Source organism: Vanellus vanellus (genome assembly GCF_965231255.1).
Source record: "Vanellus vanellus genome assembly, chromosome: 22".
Taxonomy (NCBI): Eukaryota; Metazoa; Chordata; class Aves; order Charadriiformes; family Charadriidae; genus Vanellus; species Vanellus vanellus.
Genome location: NC_138927.1, coordinates 3,319,206 through 3,344,625, shown reverse-complemented (window position 1 = coordinate 3,344,625; position 25,420 = coordinate 3,319,206). Strand labels below are relative to the sequence as shown.

Genomic DNA, 25,420 nt, shown 5'->3' with positions numbered 1-25,420 from the left:
TCGGCCCCGCCGCCGCCCCCCGCCACAAGATGGCGGCCGGCGGCTTCCCGCGCTGCCGCCGTCCGTCCCCCCCCCCCGCCGCCGCCACTCACCCCGGCCCGGTCGCCCGGTGCCTCTCTCGCGTACCGGGTCTTTTTCTCTTTTAACTCCGGTAACAATTAGTGCCCCGGCGGTCCCGCGGGAAGGGCGGAGCGCATGCGCGGCCGTCCCGGTCCCGGCCGCGGCCCCGGCCCCGGCTGAGGCGGCGCTGGGGGCAGGGCGGGAGGGGGAACTGGGATGGGGATGGGGACTGGGACGGGACTGGGACTCGGAGGGGGAGGCACTGGGACGAGGATGAACTGGGACGGGGCTGGCGCTGGGTTGGCTGGTACTGGAATGCTATGGGGCACCGGGATGGGCTGGTACTGGGACAGGGAAGAACTGGAACGGGCTGGTACTGGGATGGGGATGAACTGGGACGGGCAGGTACTGGGATGGGGATGAACTGGGATGGGGCTGACACTGGGATAGGCAGTCACTGGGGTGGGACTGTGCACTGGGGTGGGCTGATACTGGGACAGGGATGAACTGGGATGGGCTGGTACTGGAACAGGGCAGGCATTGGGATGGGGATGAACTGGGACAGTCAGGCACTGGGATGGGGATGAATTGGGATGGACCTGGCGCTGGGACAGGCAGACACTGAGACAGGGCTGGCATGGGAACAGAGAGGCACTGGGACCAGTATGAACTGGGACAGGCAGGCACTGGGACTGGGGTGAACTGGGAGAGGCAGGCACTGGGGCAGGGATGAACTGGGACGGGGCTGGCACTGGGATGGGACCGGTGGCAGTCATGGGTCCCCAAGGGCACAGCCCCGCACCCAGCGCTGCTCCCTGTGAGCTGGCCGGGGATGACACCTGGGGACGTCCCCGGGGCATTGGGGCACGTTCATGGAGATTTGGGACATGGAGGTATGAATCGCTGTTCCCGCCAGCGCCTGTGGCTCCTGACCGCGACGGGCCACTCCGTCCCGCTGCCTCCCTCGCCGGTGCTTAATACAAAATATTTCCCCCTCTTCTCTGCATTTGTTAAACTTGTTTTTCTTCTCATCTGAGAATGTTATTTTCCTTTGTATTTGAATTTTGAAACAATAAAAGAACGGGTGGTGGGTTTTTTTAACGACGCTTTGGGATGGGGTTTTTTGCCATGGTAAGCGAGGAAGGCGCGCGAGCGGGCCCCAAGCTGTGACAACTTAAATGGAATGGGATTTCGGGGAAATAATAATAAATGAGATCTGAAATGGCTCATTTGAAATACACATCATAATACTCTTCATCCCTCAAGTGAGGCAGAGAAAATACCCGTCTTTGAAAGTAGCCAGAAAACAAATACATTTCTCACCTCATCTGCGTCAGCAAGTTCCAGCTAAAAAACCCCAATTCTGCGGATGGTGCTGGACCCACGGGGTCCAGGTTTGCCAGGGGACAGTGAGGACCCCAGAGAGTGATAAATAACTAAACTGTCCATGCTTATTTAGGCTCACATTTTGGTTTTAATTGCAGAATTTAAGTTTTCTTGAAACACGCCTCATTTGGGGTTTCTCACCCTTTTATCTCCCTGCTTTGACAGATCGTTTCAGGACGGAGCCTTTAGAACCCAAAGCAGGAAACTCCCTCCTCTGCTGGGAGGAGAGGCTGGGAGAGTTGGGGGGGTTCAGCCTGGAGAAGAGAAGGCTCCGGGGAGACCTCAGAGCCCCTTCCAGTGCCTAAAGGGGCTCCAGGAGAGCTGGGGAGGGACTTTTTACAAGGGCATGGAGAAGAGCAGGAAAGACGGGGACAGACTCTTTGTCACGGCCTGTAGCAATAGGAGAAGGGGTGATGGTTTCAAACTAAAAGAGGGAAGATTCAGCCGAGAGAAAAGGAAGATATTTTTTTTACACTGAGGGTGGTGAGACACTGGCCCAAGTTGCCCAGAGCGGAGGTCGATGCCCCATCCCTGGAGGTGTTCAAGGCCAGGTTGGACGGGGCTCTGAGCAACTTGATCTGGTTGGAGATGTCCCTGCTCATGGCAGAGGGATTGAGTAGATGGCCTTTAAAGGTGCCTTCCAACCGGAAGTATTCTGTGATTCTGTGCTGATGGGAGAGGTTCTTGCTCCAGTAAGTAGCAGTTGTGATTCCTGTAGGACAGATTTATCCCTCTGCCAGCGGCAGTGCTGTAGTCATCCCCAGATGGGCTGTAGGATGGGGAGGAGAAGGCCAAGTCTGCTGCCTGCAGCCCCGCTGCCCCTGGCCCCTGCTCTGAGCTGGGGGAGGAAGGGGCCTGAACTCCCCACGAGCTGTGAGGGGATGGTTCGGGTTGAGTGGCCCTGGGTGCTGGTGCAGGTCCTGGATTAGCCCCCGGATGGCCTTCTGCTGAGTGCAGGGCTAGTGCCTGGGGCCGTTGGCTTCCCCGGGCTGGAGCCAAACCCTTCCTGCCTTCCTGTCCCTGAAGGCACCCCCCACCCCGGGTGTGGAGACAGTGACTGTGAGACTGTAGAGACAGGGCATGAGAACATGAAAAGATTTATTTTTGAGAACAACAAACAAGGCACTCTTATTACTTATTCCTATACTATGTGTTTCTACCTCTACGATACCTACTTGCTACCTAAATTCTCTGCTCTTTCTATTCCCACCCCCCTCGAGGTCCAACCCCGTTGTCGGCAGCGGCGGTATTTGGTCCGCAGGTGCAGGTTGGGCAGTGGCGGCAGGTTGGAGCCCAGCTGCGCACTGGCCCTGGCATGGGAACGGCAGAAGGTGCCGCCAGCGTGCCCATGGCCAACCATGGGGTGCGGAATGGAGGCAGGCCAGCCCCGGGGACCCGCCCAGCAGTGAAACGTGGCTGCCCAGATGGAAGCGTGGGGTGCCCCACGGCTGGTGTGAAGCGCCTGTTTGGGGCAGGAGGTGTGTCCTGGTGCGGTGAGGCCGTGGATGGAGCAGGAGCTGCCTCCTGGATGCCGGCGGGGCTGTGGCTGCAGTGCCGTTTTGGCGGGGCTGGACCTGCACTGCCCATCTGGGCGGTTGTGTCAGCCCATGGCCCGGTCGGTGTGGAGCTGGTGGTTGCAGATGTCCAGGTGTTGTTCTCCTGCTCCTCTGCAGCTCCTGTCACCGGTTGACCATCGTGTCGTCTTTTCCTTGGATGGTCGTCCTTCCCCTTGGGGCGCAGTGGGGATGCAGCTGGGGCTGTCTTTGTCTCGCCAGCACTGTGTGTGAACATCCGGAGGAGGTTGGGGTAATCTCTCTTAAAAAAGGGGCTGTAGTAGAAGAGCAGCTGCAAAAGGCAAAGGAGAGGAGTTAGTTGCCATCATTTCAAGAAGGAGCAAGACAGATCCGATAACTGAGCAGGTGCATCGGCCAAGACAAACATGGGTATTATGAGGGACTCTCTGGGGCACTTCAAACCTCAAGTTTTGGCTGAATAAAATGTTAGGATAGGGTTTTGTTAAGTAATAACCACCCTCGTGTTTCCGGCAATAGGGAGCAGAGCAGTGTAGGGTTTTCAAAAGCCTAAAAACTGATGGGAAATCCCAAATGCCACCAGTTTTCAGGCGCCTCAGTGTGGAATGGCCATGTTGGGAATAGCGCTGATGCTGACGTGGATCTTGTCAGCGTTCAGCAGATGCCACAAGAAGATGGAAACTTTTGGTGCAGCCAGATACAGAGCAAGCACAACAAAAGCATGATACCATGGGACTATCCTTCTGCTTCACAGCTTCAAAGTAAGCAGAAATAACCCAAATCTGTTTTGTGGGCATTTCTGCTCCTCTGAACTCCTGTGTGGAGACTTCCTGAAAACGACCCGTGAGACACAATCGGGCCAGTTGCTCCCGTCCCCATCTCCTGCCTTGTAAAGGCTTATTTTATCTGAAGGTGGACTCTCCCCCAAAACGTCCCGAGGGTTCTTTGGTGTGCGGAGGAAGGGACGTACCTTGCCCAGAGCAGACCCTGCTGCTGCCAGCGCTTGCAGCTCCTTAATGGAGGTAGAGATGCGAGAATCCCTCTCCATTGTGCAGAATCCATGGAGGTTCAGTTGGAGAAGGAAGCCTCTCATGGAGGTGGTGTCAAAGATCTTCAGGGGTCCGCTCCTCCCCAGCACTTCCTTTCTAAAGAGTTTTTCTGCGATCACGATGCAGTTTCCATCGTCGCCCCACCAGACTGACTGGAAGCGACGGCTGCCGACGATCTCCCAGAGCTTGTAGAGGAAGGAGCGGGCTGAAGACTGGCTGGTCTTTTCACAGATGTTGGAGAAACAAAATTGCATGATGGGGACCCAGGATTCATCAGGCAGACCTTGAAGGGTGTTTTCTTCACCGGGAGGTGGGGTGGCAGCATCCCAGGCTGCTCCCTTATCGCCTCCTGGATGGTGGGGAGAAGTTGAAGCCGCCCACCGATCTGGCTCCTCTGGGTCAGCAGCACAGGATGCCTCTGGCGAAGGCGGCTCCCCTTTAATTTGCCTTTCCATAGCGTGGCTGCGACTTCCAGCGGTGGCCCTTTCCGCGACCAGCCAGGCTCGGTGCCGATCAGCAGAATGAAGGGCCGTGGCTCCAGCTGCCTGGGAAGTTCTCCAACGTCACCGTGATACCTGTGTTGCATCGCGGTGACATCACAATGCGGCGCCCATCTCCAGGAAAGAGGAGGTGGCAGACAGAAGAAATTGTTCAATAGCCCTGTTTTCTTTTCGTGGAGAGAAGCGACGTGTTGTTTTTGAGCCAAGGAGTGAACGCGACTGCATTTGCATTTGGTGTGTCCTGCGAGGGTGGTGCTGCGTCCCGTTGCCCCGGGAGTTGGTGCCCAGGGAGGGATGGGGACGGCTGCAGCGTTGGGCACCAGAGTGCCCCGACCAGACCTGAAGTTTTTCCCTTGGGCCCCTTCCCCCCCTGCAGAAATGCCCGCACCCTCTCCTCTGGGATAAGCCCCGCTCCGGGATTTCAGTAGCGCTGCTTCTGTGGTGGCTGTCCGTGTACCCAGGTGATGCTCTCAGCTGTCAGCAGGCTCTGCGTGCTGCTCTGTGGGATGACCTCTAAAAGTGAAACGTTACCAAAATACATCTTGCAATGGGAATAAACTGGTGCTCCGCACCCCCATCCCTTTCTTGGGTTGGGTTCCTCTGCTTTTCTGCTCTACGGAACCTTTAGAACCCAAAGCAGGAAACTCCCTCCTCTGCTGGGAGGAGAGGCTGGGAGAGTTGGGGGGGTTCAGCCTGGAGAAGAGAAGGCTCCGGGGAGACCTCAGAGCCCCTTCCAGTGCCTAAAGGGGCTCCAGGAGAGCTGGGGAGGGACTTTTTACAAGGGCATGGAGAAGAGCAGGAAAGACGGGGACAGACTCTTTGTCACGGCCTGTAGCAATAGGAGAAGGGGTGATGGTTTCAAACTAAAAGAGGGAAGATTCAGCCGAGAGAAAAGGAAGATATTTTTTTTACACTGAGGGTGGTGAGACACTGGCCCAAGTTGCCCAGAGCGGAGGTCGATGCCCCATCCCTGGAGGTGTTCAAGGCCAGGTTGGACGGGGTTCTGAGCAACTTGATCTGGTTGGAGATGTCCCTGCTCATGGCAGAGGGATTGACTAGATGGCCTTTAAAGGTGCCCACGCTGCTGCCCTGTCATGGTGGGGGGGGAGCTGTGATGCTTCAGCCTAATCATTGGGAATAAGATGCCCCAGAATGTCCTTACCCTGGAAATTCCTGCTCCGACATGCCAGGCCACGCATCAGATGCAAAAAAGTACCTGTACCTGATGGTCCCAAGTGGTGTCCCCAGGGCCCAGCGCTGGGACTGGTTCTCTTTGATATCTTCATCAATGACCGGGACAAAGGGATCAAGGTCACTCTTGGGAAGTTTACAGACAACACCAAGCTGGGCGGGAGTGTCAATCTGCCGGGGGTCGGGATGGCTGTGGAGAGGGGTCTGCGCAGGCCGGGCCCGCGGGCTGAGGGACAACCAGGCCGAGCGCCCCTGGGTCACACCAACCCCACGGACGCCACAGGCCCGGGGCAGAGGGGCTGAAAGCCGCCCGGCGGAGAAGGGCCTGGGGGTGGTGGCCCACAGCCGGCTGGAGAGGAGCCGGCCCAGTGCCCAGGTGGCCAAGGGGGCCAACGGCATCCTGGCCAGTGTCAGCCATAGTGTGGCCAGCAGGGCCGGGGCAGTGACCGTCCCCCCGTCCTCGGCACTGGTGAGGCCCCACCTCGAGGGCTGAGTTCAGTTTTGGGCTCCTCACGACAAGAAAGACACTGAGGGGCTGGAGCGTGTCCGGAGAAGGGCACCGGAGCTGTGAGGGGTCTGGAGCACACGGCTGATGGGGAGCGGTGGAGGGACCTGGGGGTGTTCAGCCTGGAGAAGAGGAGGCTGAGGGGAGACCTTCTCGCTCTCTACAGCTCCCTGACAGGAGGGGGTAGCGAGGGGGGGTTGGGCTCTGCTCCCACGGAACAGGCGATGGGACAAGAGGAAACGGCCTCAAGTTGCGCCAGGGGAGGTTTAGGATGGATATTGGGAGAAATGTCTTCACCAAAATGGTTGTCAAACACTGGCACAGGCTGCCCGGGGCAGTGGTGGAGTCGCCATCCCTGGAGGGGTTTGAAAGATGTGTGGACGTGGTGCTGAGGGACACGGTTTAGCGGTACCTTGGCAGTGCTGGTTTACGGTTGGACTCAATGATCTCAAAGGTCTTTTCCAACCATAATGATTCCAGGATTCTGTGCCAATCGGTGCAATATCTGGGCTGTGGCTGTGGGTCTTCCTGGGCAGGGTCTGGGGAAGGAAAGGTCCATCTCGCCATTGCTGTCCGCTATTTAAAAGTGTTTTTTGACAGCACACTCTTATCAGTAAAGAATTTTTTAGCATCCATTCCCCCAAGATATCTGTATTTATTTATTTATTTATAAATCATATCTATGTTCTACTGTAGATTAGGTACTTTGTAAGACATACACAGGCAGTAGAAATCTTAAAAGTAGGCGATGAACAATATTTGAAAACTTTTGAATATTTTACTCTATTAATGGTACAACCCCCCTTTTTGCTCTAGCCTAAGAGTACCATTAATAATAACAATATTTTGTAGCGAGGGCTCTGTGATTGCCTACACTACGTTAGTTTTGAAAATCTCGGTTTAGCGCTTTGTGACACAGCCATCCACAGGGCTGGTTCTCAGTCCAGTTTATTTCGATACTTGGTTTTTAATGACTTTTCCAACCTAAACAATTCTGTGACTCTATGGTGGTACCCGCCAGGGAGGATGAGCCTGCTCACGGGGCATTTGCCCTTCCCTGGGTCTTTCCCTACACTGGGCACCAAAGCATCGCAGCTCCTGCAGAAGCTGAGTGGGGAAGTGATGATGCCCATCGCTTGGAGAGCACACAGAGCCCAGTCAATATTTCCATCCTACAGGTGGGGAAACCGAGGCACACGCTGTGCAGGCAGCGCCCTGAGGCTTCACATCTTCCCTGCCCCTCCGAGGCACTCGAGATTACACAGCAAAAGGAGAAGGTGCCATGGAAATGTCTGCATTCCTATTTTTTCCTGCTTTCTAGACGTGCCTCAAATAGTTTCCCTTTTCTCTTGGACAAAATATTGAGCAAGGGCGGAATTAGGAAAGAAAAAAAAAAAAAAGAGAGCAAGAGACTGCTGATGGGCTCCATTTCCAGCGCGGTCCTGCCAGATGCCACCTCCCAAAGCTGCCAAATTCAGATAAAAATTTAGCATAATGTACCCAAAATGCGTGGGAAAGCAGTTCCTCTCACTGGAAATACAGGGGGCCGTTTTGGCCAGCTCTGCATGAACCGCAGCATCTCCAATTTGGGCATGCTGGGAAAAAAGGCTTTTGATCTCCAGTGCTGCTGTTTTGCCTTTTTAAAATGCTGATTGCTGTGGATTTGGGAGTGAGTGGCTGTGCCACCCCCTGGACTTGAGACCTTGCAGCGCTCGAGGGCTTTGCAGCCCAAAGCAGCTCTTGGGGCAGGGAAGGAGCAAAGGTGCTGTCGGGTTGGTGAGGGAGGGGTGGTGGGTGCAACACTGCACTCTCGGAATGAGACCTGGAGCATCCCGGGCATCGGAGCATCTCAGCCGTCAGCAGCCTGTGGGGATATTTCAGCCCTGGAAAAGAAGCAGAGATGCTGGGTCACAGCCAAGACGGGGACACAGGGACCAGGAGAGGTTTGAAGACCACCAGGCCAGCCCACAGAGCCCACCAGCACCCGCAGGCGGAGAGGCTGAAGGCAACGACCGTCACCATCTAGGCCTCCAACTGGGGACACTGGGCTGAGATGGGGGCCATGATGGCCATGGCTGTTTCCTTGGAGGATCCCTTTCTGGCTGGGGCCAGAGCAGGGCACAGGGGACGAGGAGCCTGCAGGGAACATACGGGAACTCGGTGGTGGCAAACTGAAGGAGGGAAGACTTAGATTAGATATCAACAAGAAATTCTTTGCTGTGCAGGTGGTGAGCCCCTGGCGCAGGGTGCCCCGAGAAGCTGTGGCTGCCCCATCCCTGGAGGTGGTCAAGGCCGGGTTGGACGGGGCTTGGAGCAACCTGGGCTGGGGGGAGGTGTCCCTGCCCGGGGCAGGGGGGGGACTGGGTGGTCTTTAAGGTCCCTTCCAACCCAAACCATTCTGCGATTCTGTGATCTGTGCAGGAAGGCATTGGGGTACTTGATGCCCAAGGCAGGGCCACAGCCCAGAGCTGGGGCCAGGGTTTAATTTCTCACCTTTCTGATGGTCGCAACTGATGAAATCTCCTCTTCAGGTTGTCACTCTCCTCCCGTCGCTCCCACCACATCCTTTCTGAGCGGGTGCCCAGCACGCGCTGTAGCTGCGGCACACACGCGTGGTGGCACAGCCGGGTTCCTGCCTTTCTAACCTCACGTGAGCAACCAGAGGTGTGGCAACCTCAAGCCAGCCAAAAGAAAAGGACTCGCCAGGCAGAGAAAGCAGCTCACCCTGGAGGTGTGTGGGGGGGTGTTGCTGTTGGGGTCACTCCAGCACTGCAGCCCCCACTTAGACCTGGGTGCATTTAAGGGTAAACCAGAGCACAGGAGGGTACAAAGCCAAATCATTGCACGTGCTCACGCACTGCCTGTATGTCAAGCATGAGAATAGGCCCAAGTGCTCACTGAGGTTACTCCTGTTCAAGACAAATCCAGCTGGATGACAGCCTCGGAGCGAGGTTTGTTAGGTAGTGGGAGCCTGGAGGGCAGGTAAGCAACTCTGGGTTTTGAAGAAGACCCTGATAAGTGACCAAATTCACGCTGAAATCAAGAACGGTGCTTCCAAATTGATTCTCTACCTGCATCTTTAAATACTTAAGTGAATTTGTTAAGAGCTGCCCCCGTAGGCATAAGCCAAAGACGACTCCTGATACAGAAGCAGACAGAGATTTGGGCAAACAGGCACCGATCTCAGGCTGCCCAATTCTCAAAGGTCCTTTTTTGTTTTAATCAAAACTTGTTTTTTCCACCCCTCAGTAATTTGCTTGCAGCAATCGATCACCTGCTTTGAAAATGGCAGGAGCGAAAGCGAGGAACTCGCAATCAATTATATCAAACCCTCTCCCTGCAGGGCCGGTGCCGGCCCCCGTACCGGCAGCATCGCCCGAGGGCTCACGCGTGCAACCGCGAAGGGTTTTTGGTTTTCCCGTTGTAGGGAACATCCCTTACTGCACACGATGAAAATTTACACCTCAGCCAAAAGTCTTCCACGTAACCCCAAAAGCCCATCTGTAGGCACTTAGGGAAGCCGTGTTTCTCCCAAAGGGCGCACTAAACCCACGCTCGCTGCATTAGGAGCAGCCTTGGCAGCCAGGCAGCAAAAGCCAGAGTCACATTTTAAAGTCTTAGCCCAGACTTCAACATTTGCAGATTTTCTTAAAGGTGTTTTTAAGCTAATTACCCCCTATTAGCAAACATCTTGCCTAGCCTGGTTTGTTTCTGTACTAAGATTAAGCAGCAAAAGGGATTAGAAGTGTTATTATGAGAGCCTAAGATGTCAAAGCACTCAATGTATATAGCTGAAAAAGGCTTTTCCTTCTAAAGAAATTAAATATCACTTCTGCAGCGCTTTCTCATGCTGCTGTAACCATATGACATTTGAGAAAGTCTGAGCCCCTCACCAAGCCCTGACCCTTCTTAAACTCCGGGGAAATACATTGTGTTGAAAGCAACTCTTATCATCTCTCACCCTTTCATCTTTTTAATACAGCAGTACAAGTTTCAAATGATGAAATTATAAGGAATTACTCGCGCCTATGAAGATAACATCTAGCTGCGAGAACTGCTGGTTTAACTGTTGTCAGCAGTTTGAAATTTGCTAAAGAGAAGTTTCTGATAAAGCCGTAACTAACCTTTTTTTTTTTTTTTTTTTTCCCCAGACCAAGTAAGAACTCACAAAACATGTTTTGCCTTCTATTTTTCGGCAGGTCGCTGCTCTGGGTGCTGGGGACGGCGCTTCTTCACTCAAAGCCACCCGTGCAACAGAAGAGCTTGTGGAACGTTCAGATGGAGCAATTTGCTAATGGCCCGAGTCTAAAAATTGGGATATTATTCAGGAACACCTACAAAACTCCTGCTGGAAGCTGCCTGCCTTCCTCCCCACTGCCACGGGGACGCCAGAATGCAGCAGCAGAGCCGCCCCCACCGCTCTCAGTGTGTCCAAGCCCAGAGCTCCTCACAAGCACCTCCCGACTATGTTTTTTTAAAGGTTCCCCCCCCAAACACAGGTGTTTTATTAGGAGGAAAAACTCCTGGAAAATATGCTGAGAAGACACCAGCTGAGACTCCAGCTTCAACTCCGCATCTGTAATACACCCAGAGGGAAGCCGGACTGGGAAAGCGAGTGCTAGGGAATTTCGGTTAGATGGCAGAGCCCTCCCGGACACGGGGAATTCAGAGCAGATGGGGTTTCTGTACAGCAGCTCCCCTCCAGCAAAAGGCCACACACTACCTGAACCTTCAATCCATGATTGGAAACCCCCAAGCTACAATTCCCCCCTGAATTTTGGGGGGACACCAAGCCAAACACTGGCTGCTGCGCAGTGCCCAGAGCAAAGGCCGGGTCATGCTATGGAAGCCGGTAATGTTCCTGTCCCACCGGGGTCAGACTAACACCTTCCTCTTTAGATGAAGTCACGGGTCACGACCAAAATCCCAAACGCACAATCAGAGATCATGAAATCAAAGAAGAGCCAGAAGTAAACAGCTGGGCCGGCTTCACATTCTCCTGCTGCATGTGCTAGACTAGAAAAACACCTGTAAAAGCATCGCGCTTCTTCCCCCTTCATTTCCCAAAGGTACTGTGAGAAAAGCCGACGGCGTGAAAGAGGAAACAATTGAACCGATGATCTACAGAACAAAGCACGCTGCAGAAAAGCACGCTTGCCATGCCAGCCACACTCACCTCCCGCATCAGCTGCGCAACGCGTAAAATATTGCGGGACAAACAATGATTTCAGTTGACTTGAGTCGAGCGAGTTCAGCGGGTGAGAAATTTCCCTCCCCGCATCCTGGAGGCTGAAGCTCACCACGTTTCATCGACACAGCCAGTGGAAAACAGGCTGTCACCTTCGTTACTGCTTCTGGTTCATTTGCTTTCTCCTTATTCCAATGTTGAACTCCAAGCAATGCAGGAAGTGTTTCTAGAGAAATGAGTTATTTTAACTGGATTGTATTCCAGTGTTGTGATGACACTGAATATTAAGTGGCTTTCTAAACCAAGAGGCCTTTCTCTGCGCGTAACTCTTCCGCAAATTCAAGCTTACACCAGTCCATATAAAACAGTGACCACCACAACACAACTTCATGGAACCACCACCAAATGTCATCAAGCAAAAATAGTCTTTATTCAAATTTCATGGAAACAGGAATCACTGTACTTTGCAAGACAGGAAAAAATAAAATAAAAAAATTTAATATAAAACAAGGATATTGTCACAATACCAGAATATGGAATTATACTTCTTTTCCCTATGGATTACTGCGAGTATCTATTTTTTTTTTTTCCTTTGACTGTGCTATTCACAACTTTATAAGTCCAAAAAATATGAAACAAAAGTAGTATGAAACTGAAGACTTAGCACTTTCACTAGATGGCATACATCAAAGGGCATCAATTCAAGGGCAAAGACTGCTGAAGCCGTCATACCTACCTATCAGTCACCACTGCAATCTCAGGAACCCACCAAGGTGCAGAGCTCCTTCTCTGCAAGGCTCTTCCTGCAAAACAGGGCAATTTTGGTGCTCTGGGAAGAGTTGTATTTAAAGAGCACCTTTCTATAGGGTAGAAAATGAGCAGAACGGCCTTGCGCCAGAGAGCATCGCAGGGAGGGAGCGCTGCGGTTAACAATGAAAGACATACCATCAGGGTTGTTCAAAATATACAGCATTGACATGTTTTCTACTTCAATCACTTGTGCTACTACTACTAAACATGTACAAAAGACTTCTCTGACTGTTCCAAGCGTGGTTGCAGCAAGGTTAGGATCTGGAGCGAGACCTTGACCGCGATCGGGAGTGCGACCTAGAGGCAGACCTAGATCTAGACTTGGACCGGGACCTAGGCTTGGAAACAGATTTAGACCTGGAACGAGAATCCGATTTGACATTTGGTTTTGACTTGGAAATCGACCTAGACCTGGAGCGAGACACCCGCCGTGCGGCTGCATCCTCACCCTCGCCTTTTGCCTCCTTTCTGTCAGAATCTGATTTTAGATGCTCCTTTTCTTTGGAGGCTGACCTGGACCGCTCACGGCTGTCCTTCCTTTTCTTCTTGCTACTGGGTTTGCTGTCTCGCTTGCTGCGCCTCTTGCTTTTCTCACTCTTGCTGCGGCTCCTGCTTCTACTCCTGCTGTCCTCCCTGCTTCTTTTCCTACTTTTCCTTTTATCCTTGCTGTGGCTCCTGCTCCTGCTCCCATCCCTGCTCTTGCTCCTGCTTCTAGCCTTGCTAATGCTCTTCTCCCTGTCTTTGCTTCTGCTCTTCTCCTTGCTCCTACTCCTCACGCTCTCCCTCGTCTCTCCCCTCTCCTTACTCCCACTCCTGCTCCTACTCTTTCCCTTGCTGCGGCTCCTGCTCTTTGCTCTCTCATCACTGTTATGGAGAGTGCCCTCAGATTTATCTTTACTTTTGTTTCGGGATTTCTCTGCACTCCTGCTGCGGCTCCTACTTTTATCCTCTTTACTTGGAGTCCTGCTTTTCTCTTTTTGGCCTCTGCTACGGCTCTTGCTTCGACTACGGCTCTTGCTTCTGGAACGGGACACAGACCTGAAAGCGCAAAGGCAACAGACAGCTCCACTTTAGTGTGGCGTGGATTTGACTAGCGCTTAAATAGTGTGCATAATATGGCAGGGAAAAGAAAAAACAAACAGCGTTCCTACTGCAAATTTAGGATGATGCTTCTCTTTTAAGTGGTAGCCCCCATGTCTTCCACCACAAAGACATACCTGGATCTTGATCTACTCTTGGAGCGACTACTACTGGCACTGCGGCTCCTGCTCTTATGAGAATGTCTGCTTCGAGAGCGAGACCTGGAACAAAATCAATCAGGTTAATGTTAGCACGTACTCACAGAGGGCTTGTGATCCCCTGGTCCCCTGTGGGTAAAACCCTGTAGTATTAAAGCACCTTTCAAGGAGCCGAATGGCAAAAGCATTACACAATCAAGTTACAGAGTACCCTTCTCCCCAGGGCTCATCCCCTGCTGCCATGTCTGGAGGCGAGCAGGGCTCCTAACCTGGAAGAAAATATGCAACCTTATTTAAGACACGGAAGTGAGAATCACTTTCCCAATCAAGTCAGAGTTTGGCTGCAGTGAGGCACCGGGACAAAGCTCTGACTTCAGGCTTTGATTTCATAAAGCAAGCTGGTCTATGAACAGCAGAAGTTTGCCTGAGGTTTCCTGCAACAACGAGTTCTACCCCAGAATGGAAAGGGGAAAAACACTCGGTGTTGCATGCTGAAGCAGTTCTCTTGATCACACAACAGAAGCAGCAAATGTCTAAGAAACAGGGAAGGGGGGTGGGGTCCAAGGTGAGAAAGAACCGTTAGTCCTGGTGCTTACAGCAGAACACAGCGTTCAGAGCTGAAGCGTTAAAAGCACCTCCTGTTTCATTCTGCGTGCACAGCTCCACCTGCCACACAGCCTTCTCCTGCAAGACGGCGAGGACTACGGGCTCGAGGCGGTTGGGGAAGAACAGCAGCACGCTGCGGGTGTTCAGCCAGCAGACACACACCTCCACCAAGGAGGACACCTCTGAACAGAGGCCTCGTTTCCTTTGGCTACTTCCAGGTAACTAAAACTCTCAAAAACTTGATTTATTGAGAACTCCAAACTCTACCCGAGGTGTTTTGCAACCTGCTGTATATTCACGTAATTGCAGCCAGATTCAGCCTGAGCTGTGTTATATAAAGAGACATACCTTGAATGGCTTCGGCTTCTGGAGTAAGAGCGGCGCCGTCTCGATCCAGGTCTGTCTTCCACTAATCTAATCTTTCTGCCATTTACTTCTGTCCCGTCCAGCTTTTCAAGGGCTCTTTTCATGTCAGAATAGGATTTGAACTCAATCACACCTTCATTTTTCCTTCCTTTGTGTGCATCTGCATATGTCACTTCCCCTGCCTGACGCATATAATCCTAGAGGGAGAGGACAGAATAACCATTGCCTCAAATCCAGAGTCAGGCTTCCAGGCTGACCCTGTGCATTGCTGCAGTGCCGCTCGCTCGGCCTCTTCTAATCACAGGGATGTCAGCAAGGGTTGAACCCAAACAGCATTTGCAGCACTAACACCGAGGCTTCTGAGCAAGCCAAACAACACGCTACCCTTTCACAGCGTTTGTGTCATTAGAACCAAGGTGGTGTCCATAGTTTTGAGCCAAATGATAATTTAACGTCTCCCATCTCAAGTCTAATATCGAATATGCTCTGGATTATAAGTTTAAAATTACAGAAGCGACTAAAGAAATAAAATGCTTGCGCTCTCAATCAGGTTTTCAAAGGTAACTTGGGAGAGGTGACAAACTTAAAGGTTAAATGTGAAGAGGCAAGAAAGCCTACAGGCAAGCAGACTTCCCTTCATCCTCCATCTAGGTAACATCTCATTCTACTGGAAGAAACCCCCGCACAAGGAAAAGCTCAATTCCTTTCCCCACTTCATGCTTCCCGGCTTCTCTGTCTCAATTATTAAATGCCTCTGTTCAGCAGGGAGGGCCGTTCCGCCCCGCTTCGAGCAAGCCGACAGAGAGGGCCACCTTTCAGCCGCTGCCAACTTCAGCTGCGACGGAAACGGGGCACAGAACTGCGGTCCAGTCTGGTTTCAACCCAGCTACACCCATCTTAAGTAGACGGAAATGAAAGCTATCCCCCAAAAAGCAACGCATCCAGTAGAGGATTAATCATGCCATGCTCTACTTACAATTTTTAATACCAGAAGCAAAGACAAGCTATTGATAGGGTGAAGCATTAACAACAAAAGACATTGGAAGAATCTCAGTACGTACCTGAACTAGTGTTACATATTCAATTACACACCAGTTTCTACTACGTCAAAGTTTGTTTAGAACAAATTTTACACATCCTTAAATGAGAACCATAAAAGACAGCGTTCCTGTAAGAACAAGCGTTTTAACCATTGCTGCTAAGTTTGATGAGGAAACACTACTTTTTTGCAGCTACTAATGAAATTCTGCTCCCTGTCCTGCCCCCCATCCATGATGCAGATAATCACGTGTCAATGCTTCACCTCCAATGTACTCAGAGGTACTGTGGGCTGTGGTGTTACCCAATGCTTCCACTGCCGAGAATCACCTTCCACTCCTTTGGACTTTGAGAAAATATTAGCTTTTGACAGAGGTTTTACACGATTGCTCATTCTGGAAGCATCCTTTCCCTGAAACTCTCTTTAAAACTGCTTTACATGGGGTGGAAATTCTTAACAGGGACTGGGCAAGAACGATGCTGTCGTTTCCAAATAGCTCTAACAGCTTACAAGCTGATGAGTTAAATCCAAAGTGACAAGGGTGAAACTCTTCCATCTCTAGTGAATCCTACCGCTGGCACGATTAAAGCCTGTTTTGACAAGGCTTAAGATGAGATAAACCACATCTGTACGTGACGACGGTTTGCGTTAAGGAAAAAAGTTAATCTCCCCACTGTCCAGTGACACCAAATCTGCAGGTGCAACCCCTAACGTCGCATTAATGATCTCGTATACACAAATACACTTCCATTTGGACTTAATGAGTGCATTACTTCCAAAATTTACTTGTATGCATAGGAGCACACAGACTTATTAACAATTCTGAGTCAGGAACACAGGTGTACACCATTTGTTGAAACGGAAACTAACTTTTTTACCCTTTGTGCTCTTTACTAGCGAGAGGGTAAGGAAAGGGGCCCCATACCTTAAGATCTTGCCAACTGCAGCGGCTTGACAAATTTTCCACAATCAATCTGTATTCTGTACGGGTAGGAGGACCGTACTTATCTCTTCCGCTTCTTCTATAACCATATCCACCTTTAGGAGGTGACAAGCAGACAGCAGTACTTCAACTAGGGAAATGGAGCGCTCGCTCTACATCCCGGACGAAAACTGTTCTGCCCCGTACGATCGCAAAGACATTAAAAATTCACCCACCCGCTAGTCAAAATTCGACCCCCCCTTGTATAAAATGTTACAAATAGCCAAAACATTTAAAGAAAAATATTTACTTCAAGCACATAATTAAAAGGATGCACATAATTATAATTACGCTCAAATTAACATGCAATTAAATTTAAGTTTTTTTAAAACAGCTTGAAAGAAGAAACCGAATTAAGCCAGTTTACTAATGTTACTTACATTGCTTAAAGGTTTTCTGAATATCTGACATGAATAAAGCTTTTCAGGCACCTATTTCAGATTAATCTCATCTGTCTCTAACCCTTGGGGTCCTCACCACCCAGGTCTAATGGGAAAAGGTTGCGGTCGTCACATGGCTTCCTTTTTTTTTGGGTCAGCCAAGGGCCACAAAGGTCAAAGAGCCACTCATGGAAAGGTAACCCAAGGTCAGCAAATGGAACGGGCAGTCATCTTAGCCTCAAAGGACTCTTTCAATTAAAACATTGAGGTCTTTGTTAAGTCTATGTTAAACATCACATTGCAAATAAACCATTCAAAGAGTTAAACGAAATGATAATAATAAAAATGGTACAAGAAATTGTGTTTATTAATTTATCAATTAAAATAGTTTAATACAACAAACAAGTTAATAAATATTCAGATCAACAGTTACATTTACAGTTACAGAACACTAGTCACAACTTCATATCATTTTCTTTTAAAATTACTTTTTTTAAAAAAAAATATGAGAAAAAAAATATTTTATTTAAAATAAGTCATGGATACAAATGCATGTTAGTGCTTACTGCGTCCAGAACCGTAACTGCTGTCACGACGTGGGCCTCTGGCATGCTCAACGATCACTCTCTCCCCACAAAGATCTTTACCGTTGAGCTCATAAACAGCATCATCTGCATCTCGCAGATCGTCAAACTCAACAAAGCCGTACCTAGAGAGAGGGAGAGAAAAAGAATCACTCGGAAAGAGCTGAACCCGAGGTATCTGTCCCCAAAACCAACATCCCCCGGTAGGTTTCCGCAGAGCCTGAGGAGCGTGTCTCTGCATTCTGTCCTTTCCGTGAACATCGGCTGCAGCCTCCTGAAGGCCACCAAAGGGGTCGAGGCCACGAGCAGTTCCCCCCCCAAACCCAGTAAATACGATGCTACACTGCAAAATATTCAGTAAATAATTCAATACACTGCAAAATATTCAGTAAATAATTCAATAAATTTGCTTAACAGCAGTGAGGCTGAAATTGCATTGGACAGATGTTGCTGTATATAAAATCCACAGATTAGGATTTATTCTGATTTTTGAAGATTCCCGCGTTCCATCCCAGTTCTATTAGAAAGCCACCTTAATTCCTACATTTCAAATGGAAGTATTTGTTCGTCTCTGTAACCACAAGTGGTCCGTACACCCTGCATGAAGGTCCAACAAGAAATAAAATACGAGGGCAGGTCAGGAAAAGGGATTTTGTTTTAACCAGACTCATTTTACTCTTGACTGTGGACAGTACTGACAGTTTGAGTAAGAAAAGGAACGTGCTCAGGCAACGGGACAGATCTCCCACCTGCTGAGATACCTGCAGCTTCCCGTGTACCACTGAGCAAGTGTTTCATGCCCACTGTATTTCCAATATCCTAGCGCTTAAGAGAGCATGGCGAGTCCAAACCTTGTTAAGGGACTTAAGAAGATGCAGCAACAGTAACGAGGAACGAGTTCCCCGGGCAAACGAGGAGTCACCTGCGGCCAAGGGGCCTCGCAAGGGCAGCACAGGGCACGGGGCCGGAGGAGAACAGACAAAGTTTTGTGTTTGAAAACTTCTGCTGCACCAGCTTTGATCACCACTTGGAAGTCCCAGGCAGATCAAGCACTAGAGGAAGGATACAAATTGAAAAACAAAACAAAAACAAAACACTTAATTTCAACACTCAAATGAACATTTTAGCATGGGTTTCCTATTACCATAAATGAACACAATGCAGAGACAAAAGCTCACAGACCACCGCTTGCCTGGAAAGCTAAAGCCGGTGTTTCCAGTGTCATCTGCAGAGGTGCCACCGACAGGCTGCTGCAAGTGCCTAACCCCTGACGGCTCAAGATCCCAAAAGACCAAGCATGGGGTTTTTAAATAATTTCTTACAGCTGGTGCTCAGGGACAAGCTGGTGACTTGCTTACGGTTGCAGAGCAATCTCACAGCAGCACTGAAGCCAAGCTCAAGCTGCCAATTTCTATCCTGACAAGAATTAAACACCTACTTAAAAAAACAACGTTGTGCAGATGCCAGTTATCCCAACGGGGCAGGGCAAGAAGATGAAAAGCACCCAAGTGCTGTTTATCAGAGTCTACCTACAGCCAGAATCGCTTCTCCTTCAGTCACCTGCCGAGACCAGGTCCAGGCACCAGAGTCCCGCAAGCAGCAGCCGCGACGCTGCAGCCCCCCACACAACCGGGAGCCTCTTTGGCTGCTGGAGGCAAACATGTAATCCTGAACTCAGGTCTCAGCAAGCCGAGGGGGCAACTTCTTGTGGGTGCTGGAGTTTTAAATAACCCAGAAGAACAAACCCCCGACACAAAAATACTGGCCTCCTCTTTTAGGTCCCTTCATTTTTTAAGCTTTCTCACTATCGCCCCAACCATGGCGCTACTGGCAGCTCCGGCTTTGCTGTGTAACAGTACCTGTATTACCAAAATACTTCAGAACGAATCCAAACACCGCAAATAAGGTAGCTGCTTTCTCATGCAAGTGCTGTAGTTTCACGGAAGAAACAAGCGCGATTGATTTATAGCAATTCAAACAATCACAGTCATTACAAAACCATTCCAACTGCAACTTTCTTCCCTTCAATTCCAAAAATAGAGCAAGCCAGCTCAAACGTTTAAAACGTGATCTCACCCTAAAAGCAATTACTCCCAAGGTGAAGTGCCTGGTACGCACCAGCACTTTCAAGACTATAAATGCACAGACATTTGAAGCTAGGATAATGGAGGAATATCTGAACTCAATCAGAGCACGGTATTGAACTTGTTCTTCCCAGGAGTTGCCTGGGAGCAGCGGGCACTCGGTCACCCGTGTCGCACAGCGGACAACACGCAGCACCTCCAGCGGCACCGCGCTGCCCAGCACTGGTGCACCGACACTGGTTCCGCCACTTGGCCTCCCACGGGAGATTACCCCAAAATGCTGCCGAGAAGGTCCTACATCAAGAGGACGTAGTCCGGCCAAACCACGACTAATATATTCAGCCCTAGAATAAAATACTGCGCCGATGGAAAAGGGAAAAACAAAAGTTACAAGAAGAAACTTCTAATTTCTCTATTTAAGACAAACAAGCAAGCTCACACAAACCTTGAGATGACTTGCTTTTAAAGAATACTAAAAATCATACCCCACATCACTCATAAATGAAAGTAATACTGATCCACTGGTTAAATATGTATAATATTGCACCGTGCGATCTAAAAACACGAATCAAAAACCTTCAGAAGCAGTTTTACACCACAGAAAGCCACAACTGCTGACACAGCCTTAACAACAGCAAACTGAACCTGCTGTTAGATGACAGCAGCACAAGTAAATCTTCTTTTAAATGTCTACTATTACTACTTCATATGTGGCATAAAACTACTTACTAAAAATGTCAATGCAATTTACTTCAGCTAATGTGAAGCTACACCATTTTCTGTTCATGTATCACAAGAGGAAAAAGCTACAGGAGCACATCCCTTGTCCCGTAGACGGAACCTCCTAAAAGGTGGGGGTTTTGTTTACTAAATCCAAAGCGAAAGGAAAAATGTGATTTTTTTTTTTTTTCTAAATTGCTTAATACCAGAAATAAAAGGCAAGCCCCCATCTTTCTCCTTTCAGCTGCTCCCACACCTGCAGCGCTTTCAAAGCCCGCTGTTTTCCCAGCCGGCTCCGCTCCTCTCCACCCCAGCCCACCAGGACCGGCACAAAGCCCACCTCTATGGCATTCCCCAGGTGCCAATTTTTGGCCTCTACTCATCAATAGCCGGTGCTGGAGCTGTGGTGGAGTCCAAAAGCACGTGTCCCATGTGCCGAGAAGGACCTCAAAGCTCCTGTCCCTCCCTTTACCAACACAGGCTCAAAATCCATGAAAGCCTACAAGAAAGCTGGAGAGGGACTTTTTACTAGGGCATGGAGTGATGGGATGAGGGGGAATGGTTTTAAACTGGAAGAGGGCAGGTTTAGATTAGATATCAGGAAGAAATTCTTTCCTGTGAAGGTGGTGAGCCCCTGGCGCAGGTTGCCCCGAGAAGCTGTGGCTGCCCCATCCCTGGAGGTGGTCAAGGCCAGGTTGGACGGGGCTTGGAGCAACCTGGGCTGGGGGGAGGTGTCCCTGCCCAGGGCAGGGGGGTGGAACAAGATGATCTTCAAGGTCCCTTCCAACCCAAACCATTCTGTGATTCTAAGTTTAGAGGGACAGCAATCCATCTGAGCTCAACTGGTTCCCAACGAAGAGAGGGCTCAACTCTGGCCCCGCTCTCCTCTCAGCCAATCAAGCCAACAGTTTGGCAGCTTTCTGAATTTCATATTACACAATTGCTTCGTATAGACAGATGTGCTCAAAACAAGCTCATTGCACCTTGTCATCCTCTGACATCTGTGGATGCGCAAGGTTGGGTCAAGCAGGCATCGACATGAACAGCTGCAGTGGAAGAAACGCATGAAAAAAATGATTCCTGGCTTCAGCTTCATTTGGAATAAAGAATGCGACGTGTCCAGCCCTAAAAAATGCTCCTGAAAGTTAACTTGCAGGTGGCTTGCAATCCACTGGGGATGCTTGCTCCAGCCGTACGCTCGCCCACCCCGTAGCTGGGGAGGGGAATGGCAGAGCCGCAGGCGGCACTCTGCCCGTCCGTCTGCTGGTCCTCCGGCTCCCGGGGAGCCACAGCCAGGAGGGAACATCAGGGCCTCAGCAAGGAAAAGCATCTTCAGGTCGCTTGGAACAACACTCATTTAAATGAGTCACTGAAGTTACAACCTTGGAAAATATCTGAATTTCAATACTTAAAACTATTTAAATGTAATTTAAGATTCGGTAGCAATTCTTTTAAGTTTCTGCACTAATGACAAACATCACTAAGAATCTCTGGTCTTCCAGCGCAGCTCAACTCCTTGAAGCAAAAAGAAATTGAAATCTCATCTTATTCACCCACCTATTAGCAAATGAAAAAAAATAACCCACAAATCCACTGGAATTAAAACCCCCTTTGCCAGACGGTCACCCTATCGTCACCTGGGTGTACAGGGTATCATCGCGCTGTGACACCAATTTGATATTTTTTAAATACCAGTTGCTCTAATTGAAGTTAATGGGAATGAAATATTTTGGTGGGGAGGGCGCAGGGAAATCAAATCACTCCTCTTTGGGCAACAAACACAGACTCTGCACCCAGCTAGATGGAAAAACTGAAGTTTGAAGCTTTTAGTTTTGATCTGTGCTCCTCAGTCCATTGGAGAAGTTACATCTCTCTGTCTTGCAGATATTTTTGAGAATGAAGCCGTGATTTCTCGCAAGCTGGCCAGGCTGATGCAGGGCAGGTACATACACAGGGACAACTATTTTTTAAGCTAGTGAGATTTGCAGGTTGGCTTCCCTGCCAACGAAAGCTTGCAGCTCTTAAGAGTTATTACAGCCAGCTTTTAGCATGTTTTTAGAAGATAATAAAAGCAGGCTGAAGAGTCCAATTTTCTGGTCACTTAGTACATACACTACTGCTGGGCACAGCTCCGGTTGGCAATGCTGTTCTGAGTAGGAAAAAAGAATATGAAAACTATGAGCATACAATTAGAAATTGCAACTTAGAACAGACAATCCTACAGAAACTGGATTTTTATTTTCCCCATTCTCTTCTCAGGTAAACACTGCGTTGAGCCTTTCAATTGGAAGCTTAAATTACAATTAGCAGCAGGCGAGACACAGCTAAGCTTTTTAGGGCTCCGCTGTATCACATTGCAGTTTCATCCTCTTGCTCAAGCATTTCAGCTTCACCGCTCAGATACCGACCGGCTAATCTCCCGCTGCTGGCTGCGCACCGAAGATAGCCCACGCATTTTCAGAAGAAACCAAAAGGATCTCTCCCGTCAAACACTGTGCGGTGATTTTTAATCGTTTGCTAAGCACTGCTAAAAATAAGTCGTGGAGAAAGGCTCAGAGGGTGAAGAAAGCCAACCGTGAAGCACTCTGGCAAAAGCCCAGCGCCAGGCTGTCCCAAGTCCAGACACACACAATCTCATAGCTCAAGAAAGTTCTTTGTCAAAGTGGAATTTAACTACAAACCACCTGCAGCCCGTTGAAAGAACTTCAGAATGCGCAACTAAAAAAGGAATTAAATTGTTGAATCGGTCCCAGAAATACAGACCAAGCTCTACCTAACCCACAGCTGGAACAACCCGCCACAGAAGCGGCAAACCACAAGGTGAAGGATGACAACACTACGTTAAGTTTCCCATATTCCTTCCGTCACGCGCAACTTTTGAACTCTGTCTCCCCCAAGTGAAGTTACAAAAATGACTTTAGTTCTGGAATAACATGTATCGCATAGTGAACGTCTGAATTTTAGACACAGGGGGGCTGTGCCCTCCTCCCCTCTGTAACTGTTACTGTTCATACTTAAAACGCAACAAATTTGGGCTGCTCAAGCACGGCCGCAAGTTGACCCCCGCACCCCCTCCCCGCAGACGATTTCTAAACACCAAGCTGGGATCGCAGGGCTGATCCTTGGTAGGTATTTTTCAATAAAGCAAGAAGCCGAGTCCGTTAGCCATAGTAACTTGGGAGTTCTACAGCCACCAAGAAAGTTTGGGATTTCTTCCAACATCTGTCTATGAAACAGAAATATTTAGTTTGGAGGCTTTAAACAGCAACAGAAAAACTGACACCACACCACCTCCCCCCAAAAAAACCCACCCCACTTTCAAGGATACACAGTGGGACTGGAAAACGGAGCACTCAAATATTTCAGGTATGGGCAATCTTCAGCATCACCTGAGGCTGTGTTGGTGACAACACCGACACGTGCACACTTCTTTGTTTTAACAATGGCTTTTATTCATCTTATAAATCTGTTATACGTCCACCTGCCAGTACAACCGGTGCTTAAACTTAATGAGCCTTATTTTTATCTTTATTTTTTTAAATCTCAAGGACTAACTTTTCCAAGAGATTCCTCTTCTCAACCTCTGAAGCAACAATAATAATTGGCTCTCCTGGCTAACGACAATAAAATCCGTATTCCACTCGCTCTTCCTAAGGAAGCCTTCAGGTTGGGTTTCTTGTAAAAAGTGAAGATGCCAACACTCATGAGGCTTTAAGTGTGTGCGTGTCGGGGGGGGGGGGGGGACGGACGACAACAAAAAACCCCACCAAAAATAGCAATTTGTTTTCTCTTGGAAAAGCAAAACCACTCTCCCCTGGAAGGCCTCGGGCAGCGCTGGCGGAGCAAGACCCGACCCTGGGGATGGGGTGAGGATTTGGCCACTGGAGCCACACTCGAGGCACGGTTTGGGGGGCTTTGGAGGAGGGGGCAGGACCCCCCTCTCTCCCCCCGGCTGGTGCCACCCGGGGGCTCCGAGAACAGACCCTGCTGCTGACACGGGGCCTGCGGAAGAGGGGGTCTGCCCGCCCCGGGGTTGGAGTTTTGCCCTTGGGTGCTCACCCTGGGGCACGGAGGGGCCCGGGGGAACCCTTCAGAGGACACCCCCTCATGGGACCCCCCTCCCCACAGAGAGGGGCAGGAACCCGCTCACCAGCCCCCCACCCCCCCAAAATAACTGAAGCAGGGCCCCGGCATGCCGCTCCCCCCCCCCCCCCCCCCCCGTTGCCATGGGAACCCCGCCGTCTTCCCCCCCCGGGGCCCAGGCCTCCTGCCCCCCCTTGCCATAGAGGCCCAGGCCTGTGTGTGTCCCCCCGTTGCCATGGGAACCCAGGCGTCCTCCCCCCCTTTACCACAGAGGCCCAGGCACCCTGCCCGCCCCCACCCCGGGTCCTGCCCGCCCCCGAGAGCCGCCGCCCGGGGCCGGGCCGGGCCGCGCTCACCCGTTCTTGAGATCCACCTCCAGGATCTTGCCGTAGCCCTTGAAGAACCGCTCCACGTCCCGCTCCCGCGCCTGGTAGCTGAGGCGGCCGATGTAGACCCGCGGCATCGCGCCCGGCGGGCCCGGGGGAAGGGGGGGAGGGGGGGGACGGGTGGGCGGGGAGGGGGGAAAGGGGGACCCGGGGCGGCGGGAGGAGGAGGGGGGGGAGGGGGGCGGCCCGCGGGGGCGGGGCTGCACCGGCGACGGAGCGCGAGGGGCGCGGCGGACGGCGCAACGTCACGACCGGCGCGCGGGGAGGGGAGGGGGAACGATAAGGAGGGGGGAGACGTCACGGGAGGCCACGCCTCCCTCCTCGACTCCCGGCTCTTAAAGGGGCCACGCCGCTGTCGGGAATCCGCTATGTGCGAGCGGGCTGGTGAGCCCCACCTGCCCATCCAGGGGGCGGGGGCGGGGGCGGGGGTGCCCGTGCCCGTGCCCGTGCCCGTGCCCGTGCCCGTGCCCGTGCCCGTGCCCGTGCCCGTGCCCCTTCCCCGTATAGACAGAACGTATCGCCCCCCCCCTTTTTCCTGTATGCAGGGCACTAATGGGGGTCTCCCATGGGTCAGGGGGGTTGTGGGGTCTCAACTCGCCTGATATGCAGGGCAAGGGTGGGGTCCTCCTTCCCCATGGGTCTGGGGGCTTATGGGGTCCCCCCTCCCCATATGATGGGGGACTTATGGGCGTCCCCCTTCCCCATGTACGTGGCGATGATGGGAACACTTT

At 50.9% G+C, this 25,420-nt stretch overlaps 1 protein-coding gene across 2 annotated transcripts; it reads right to left on the bottom strand.

Annotated features, from left to right (window-relative positions):
• Positions 1-11,822: 11,822 nt before the first annotated feature.
• Positions 11,823-24,837, bottom strand: SRSF4 (serine and arginine rich splicing factor 4). 2 transcript variants are annotated; one of them, XM_082494278.1, is made up of 6 exons: positions 24,660-24,837; positions 17,399-17,541; positions 16,396-16,508; positions 14,414-14,628; positions 13,439-13,522; positions 11,823-13,259 (listed from the first exon to the last, which is right to left on the bottom strand). In XM_082494278.1, the coding sequence occupies exons 1-6, from the start codon at positions 24,764-24,766 to the stop codon at positions 12,476-12,478; spliced, it is 1,446 nt and encodes a 481-aa protein (XP_082350404.1). In that variant the 5' UTR covers positions 24,767-24,837; the 3' UTR covers positions 11,823-12,475. The 2 variants fall into 2 exon arrangements, with proteins under 2 accessions (XP_082350404.1, XP_082350403.1); XM_082494277.1 differs by lacking the exon at positions 24,660-24,837 and having other exon boundaries at positions 17,399-17,744.
• Positions 24,838-25,420: the final 583 nt, after the last annotated feature.